Source organism: Erythranthe guttata, chromosome 4 (genome assembly GCF_056151865.1).
Source record: "Erythranthe guttata isolate IM_541 chromosome 4, IM_541, whole genome shotgun sequence".
In the NCBI taxonomy this organism is placed as follows: domain Eukaryota; kingdom Viridiplantae; phylum Streptophyta; class Magnoliopsida; order Lamiales; family Phrymaceae; genus Erythranthe; species Erythranthe guttata.
In genome coordinates, this window is record NC_142536.1 from 16,427,024 (window position 1) to 16,433,103 (window position 6,080).

General features: G+C 37.9%; 1 protein-coding gene across 1 annotated transcript; it reads left to right on the forward strand.

Annotated features, from left to right (window-relative positions):
* Nucleotides 1–2,551: 2,551 nt before the first annotated feature.
* On the forward strand, nucleotides 2,552–5,499 carry LOC105966786 (flavonoid 3'-monooxygenase CYP75B137). Its single transcript, XM_088817016.1, has 3 exons — nucleotides 2,552–2,697; nucleotides 3,099–4,083; nucleotides 4,647–5,499. Exons 2-3 carry the CDS (start codon nucleotides 3,151–3,153, stop codon nucleotides 5,265–5,267), a joined length of 1,554 nt encoding a protein of 517 aa, XP_088673142.1. The 5' UTR covers nucleotides 2,552–2,697; nucleotides 3,099–3,150; the 3' UTR covers nucleotides 5,268–5,499.
* The last annotated feature ends 581 nt before the right edge of the window (nucleotides 5,500–6,080 follow it).

The window sequence follows — 6,080 nt, forward strand, 5'->3', positions numbered from 1 at the left end:
GACCCCAATTCGTTTTGTGTTCTGGTTCCAGTTCTAATCGAATCGATGGTCATTTCTATACTAGGCTAACTATTTAAGTTAGATATATAAGTGGTGTAGCTTTGTGTTGGCTGGTGATTTTCAGAAAATGGTCATCAACGATATGGATTGATACTTACCAAAATGGTCCATACTCATATCAACCTATTTGGTGGATTTTTTAATTTATTAGAATTAGGTAGCAGATAGGTTGGTGAAATTTTAGAGGTTCTAGGCGAGATTTGAAGACGCTTAAAAAATGGGTCTTTTTACAATAAAACTCTATCAAAAAATATGACAAACTATATGTTAGTTTATTTTCGTAAAATAATAATATAACCACTAAGGGAATTAGGCTTTAGTATGAGGATTGCTAAAAGTTAACGAAGGTTCAGGGGCAGTGCCTTGTGGCGGAGCCAGCATAGTCCTAGGGACCATCTCCAAAACATTTTTTAGTATGATTTCACAATATTAGTATGATTTTTTTTTTTATAATGGATTAAAAATTTAATGTAGGTGTATATGGATGTGAAAAATTAGAGGGTGCATTTGGATGGAGGGATTTGGGGGAGGGATTTCAAATCCATAATAACAAATCCCTCGGACTTGTTTGGATTGAGGGATTTGGAGATGGATTTCAAATCCCCACCCCTCCTTTTTAGTTGGTTTTGGAGCAATAGTGTTGGAGTCATTTCAAATCCATTCCCCAAATCAAATCCCTCCCCAAATCCCTCCATCCAAATGGACCCAGATAGATTAGGTGGACCGTGGATTTATTATTTGGAATCTGAACTTTAATGTGTATATTTTTAATTTAGTTCTTATTATAATTTGGAATCTGAACTTTAAATATATACACATTCGATCATTGAAACTTGGCGTGTGAATGTGGCGAGCTCGCCTTTTTTGGGAGGCTCGAGCTCGTCGAGCTCGTTCTTTTTTGGCTCGAGCTCTAGCTCGTGCCATTTTGTCGAGCTCGAGCCCAAGCTCATTTTGTTTTTTTTTGTTTTTAATATTTTTTTAGTTATTATTTTACTATTATTAAAATTTATTCAAAAAAAAATAATAAATAAACAATAAATTGTTTATATATATTTTTTATTTATATTTTATTTATATTTATTTATATAATATGTTCATATTATTATACATTATTTAAATAGAAAATAATATATAGAAAATTAATTAAAAAAATTAATAAAAAAGGATCGCGAGCTGGCTCATGGGCTCATGAACAACTAAAAATGGCTCGAGCTCGGCTCGTCATAAAGCTCGATCTCGAGCTCGAAAAACTCGAGTTCGAGTTCGAATTCGAACTTTTTTTGAACCGACTCATCGAGCTCACGAGTCAGCTCGACTCGTTCACCACCCCTAATTGAAACACTAACTAATCACTCTTCTTGATATCTACTTATGAAATTAGTATAATCATTTTTTTCATGCCAGATTCGGATGATCAAAATTCTCGTGAAACACTAATTAATGAATTGAGATTTTTATTTTAGGAATTCAAATAACTAACTGACACATTATAAATTTAATAATTATAAGTGCCTTACTATGCTACACGGACACGGATACGTGGACACGGCGATACGAGGATACGGACACGGTGATACGGCATTTCCAAAAAATTAGGATACGGACACGCGGGGGATACGCGTAAATATAAAAAATATAAGGATATATTTATAAATAATAAAAATATAGGGGTACATTTATAAATTGTAGAAAATATGTATAAGTCGTCATCGCATAAGAGAACCGCTCGCCCTTGATGCTCGTGTTCTTGGTCGCCGTCGCATGCTAGACTTTTGGAGTTTTGGGTGAACTTACAAAGAAAATAGAGGAAATGTGTATTACAGAGAAAAGAAAATGCGCATTTTTTTATTAGGGTTATCTCTTAAAACGTCAGAGAAGTGTCCTAACTTTTTTTAAATTGTGGATACTGCCCGACACGGGTGTCCTACTTTTAGCGAAATTACGACACGGCCCGACACGGGTGTCCGAAAAGTGTCTGGATGTGTCCGGGTATCCAGGTATCGGATACGGGGACTCTTCACCTTTTAGAAGTGTACGTGCAGCATAGGTGCCTTATGATTAGAGAGAAATTCTAAAAGGAAGTAACAATAGTTGATATTATATGTATTTTAAACAATAATTTATATATATATATATATATATATATATATATATATATATATATATATATATATATATATATATATATATATATATATATATATATATATATATATATATATATATATATATATATATATATAATTCTGGTGGTCCTAGACAGTCGCCTACTTCGCCTATCTCGGAATCGGCACAGTTAGGTGGACATGAACACGAGGTATAAAGAACCTTGTCTTATTTTTTGATGTAAAATTTAATCTATAATCAACTTCCTACGCCACATAATAATAAGAAAAGAAAAGGACATATATCTCCCCCACGTTTTTTGGTATCAATCTTGTGGTCTTCATCCTGCACGTATGGGAAGGTAGATACTACATCGGGTTATTTACACTGGATGATTGTTAACCATGGATGGAGTTAAATAGCCTCTCACTAAGCACACTACACACATACAGACGAGTGTGTGTGATTATGTGTCGATCTACAATTAAACATTATCGGGTCTAAATAACCGATTGTAGCATAAAATTTCCCCTGCACGCAGTGGCGGATCCAGGATTTTTGCCAAGGGGGTGCTAAATTGTAGAATAAAAAAATTAATTATCACTTTATAAAAATAGTGGACCAAAAATTTACAATTTAAAAATTTTAGGTGAATTGTGTAAATATTTAAAGAGAAAAAGGGTGAAAAATAAAAATTTTAGGTGAATTGTGTAAATATTTAAAGAGAAAAAGGGTGAAAAATGTAAAGATTTGAAAAAAAATCAAATTTTTAGAGGCTGGGGTTCGAACCCGGGACCTATTGACAAAAGAAGGAACATCCTTGCCAACTCAACCAACAGCTTTTCTTGTCAACTTATGTATAACTGTATTATTTGTTTAACATCAAGGGTGTGCAACTGCACACCCTAGACCATAGCTAGATCCGCCACTGCCTGCACGTATATATAAAGCAGCTTTCGGGAGCTTTCATGAAATACAATTTGCATGCATCTATCTATCTTTAGCTACCAAACCAAAATGAATAATGATCTTGTACTTTTTGCTCTCACGGCCGTCTTCTTTCTTGCCGCGTCTATCTTTTGGTATTCATGGGTGTTTAAAAACTCAATGCCGCCGCCGCCGCCACTTCCACCAGGGCCACGTGGGCTCCCGATCGTGGGGTACCTCCCATTTATGAAGGCCGACTTGCACCTCCAGTTCACAGAACTGGCGCACAAGTACGGCCCCATTTACAGGCTCTGGCTCGGCAGCAAGCTCTACATCGTGGTCACTTGCCCCTCGCTGATAAAGCAGGTGGTCCGCGACCACGACACGGTGTTCGCGAACCGGGACCCGCCCATTGCGGCCCTGGTCGCAACGGGCGGGCTCGACATTCTGTGGGCCCCCAGCGGGCCCTACTGGCACGACATGCGGAAGCTGTTCGTGAGGGAGCTGCTGAGCGCCGGCAACCTCCTCGCTTCGTCCTGGCTCCGCAGGGAGGAGGTGGCGAAGGCTGTCGAGAGTCTGAGCACTATGATCGGCCAGCCTGTTGAGATCGGCGAATTGATATTCCGGACAGAGTCTCGTGTGATACTGAGGTTGATTTCGGGTGGTGGGAAATACATGGGAGCTGAGATTCAAGAAGCGGTGGCGAAAGTCGTGGATTTGTTCGGAAAACCTAATATCTCCGATTTTTTTCCAGGTTTGGCAAAGTTTGATGTTCAGGGGATCGCTAGAGAGATGAGGGATGTTGTGTCGGCGTTGGAACAGATTCTTGATTCTATTATAGATGAAAGAATCAAGACCATGGCTGCATGTGGAGGTGGTGAAGAAGATCAAAGAAGAAAGGACTTTGTGGGAATTCTTTTAGAGCTCAAGGACCAGAAAATTGGGGGAAACTCGTTATTTGGTCCAACTCAAATAAGGTCCATCTTACTGGTAATTTATCTAGTTTCTTACAAAACCTTTTTAGAGCTTATTACATTTACTACCCCTGTGAAATTACAACTGAGCGTTTTTCCCTTGTCAAATTACCCAAAAAAAACCTTGTATTTAGATTTAGACAGCATACTTGACCCATTTACGTTTTCTCCATTGACCGGTTGTAAAAGGACCAAACTACGCTGGGGGTTTCTGCAAAAAATTAGGGGACCAAATTGAAGTTTTGAAAAACTTAATCAAATAAGTCAAGGGACTGAATCGTAAGTTTATGAAAAATACATAATATTTATGAAATAGTATGTATTTCGTTATTTCATATTTTTATAAGTACCAAATATTGCTTTTTAAATATTTATAACTTAATAAATTTGAATCAAAGAAAATGCAAAAAATGAAAAAAAGAAGTTGAGGGCAATTATGTCATTTCACACAATAAAAATGAGGAACATCGCTTTTACTAATAAATACATGGGGATTTTTGCTAATTTTTTGAAGAAAATTGTCATTATTTATTTATTTAACTCAAGAACCAAAACTCTATCCATCACCATGCAATACAGGATGTTATTCTTGGGGGCACCGACACCACAACAACAATTGCTGAATGGGTGATGACCGAGCTTTTGCGCAATCCCGACGTAATGAAAAAGGTGCAGCGAGAACTAACAGACGTCGTAGGAGCGAACAACGTTGTCGAAGAATCCCACTTGCCCAAACTCCACTATCTCGAAGCTGCCGTAAAGGAAACTTTCCGCCTGCATCCTCCGCTTCCTCACCTCGTACCAAGGTGTCCGGCCGAGTCTTGCACTATCGGAGGATACACAATCCCAAAAGGCTCTAGAATCTTCTTGAACATGTGGTCCGTCTACACGGACCCCAATGTGTGGGACACTCCTTTCGAATTTCGGCCCGATAGGTTTCTGAATAATGAAGATGGAAAAAAGTTTAGTTATATCGGGCACAACTTTGAGTATCTCCCGTTTGGATCGGGGAGAAGGGCGTGCCCCGGCCTTCCCCTCGGCGAGAAAATGGTCATGTTTTTACTTGCTACGCTCGTTCATTCGTTCCAGTGGCAATTACCTGCCGGCCGAGAGATTGACATGTCGGCGGAGTATGGTATTGTCATGAGGAAAAGAAGGCCGCTTGTTGCTATTCCTTACAAGCGAGATTGCCAAATGTGAAACGTTACGTAACTCTTTCGATCGAGTCTTAATAATCATCGTCGTATTGTATTAATATATATTATGTACCCACACTTTTCAACTACTTATGGCGAACTCTCGTCCTCTTGTGTCTTATTACATCTATGTGTGTATGTACGATACTTTCTATTTATAATACTTTAGGCGTGTGTACTTTCATTATGTATCATGCACTTTAATTTAATAAATTGAAAGGAAACACTTTTAATAACTGGCGATGGTTTTGGTGTCTACGAAATTATTCAAGAAAGAGCTTACTACCATATCTTAGATACAAATACGGATTTGAACTAGTTTTCGACCCTGCAAAGTAGGTTGGCTTTATTTCTAGAGGTTTTAGCATCCCGCACCCTTGTGTTAATTTCTAATGGTTAAAAAATTCTCTCTGTTAAAACAATTAGCACATACCCCGTGTTACATAGTCAACGATATTATGACCCCTACGAGTTGGTCGTGAGAATACACTCGCCAAATATGCGGCTGGGGTTCGATTTTTTGACTTGAAAAGACCCAAATACCCTTTACATTATAAATTTAAAAAATAAGACCCAAATAAAGTTTTCAATTTTTTCAATTCAGTCCCTTTAAGTTTCAGAAAAGTCCTTTTCTTTCTAAGTCAGAGACTAATTTGCAATTTTCTAAAAATACACTGAACATAGCTGACTTTTTCATGGTTTCTCTGTGATGTTGGATGAGAAGTATTATTAGTACTTGTAGCCTTGTAGGAGCTATGCGATGAAACCCTCCGATTTTCCACTAGATTTAAATCTATGGCGGTGGAATCAAGAAACG

Excerpts from the sequence above, each read along its gene's own strand:
- LOC105966786 (XM_088817016.1), top strand. The coding sequence starts at position 3,151 with ATGCATCTATCTATCTTTAGCTACCAAACCAAAATGAATAATGATCTT. Across the intron at positions 4,084-4,646 it reads AAATAAGGTCCATCTTACTG|GATGTTATTCTTGGGGGCAC; the intron begins GTAATTTATCTA and ends CATGCAATACAG.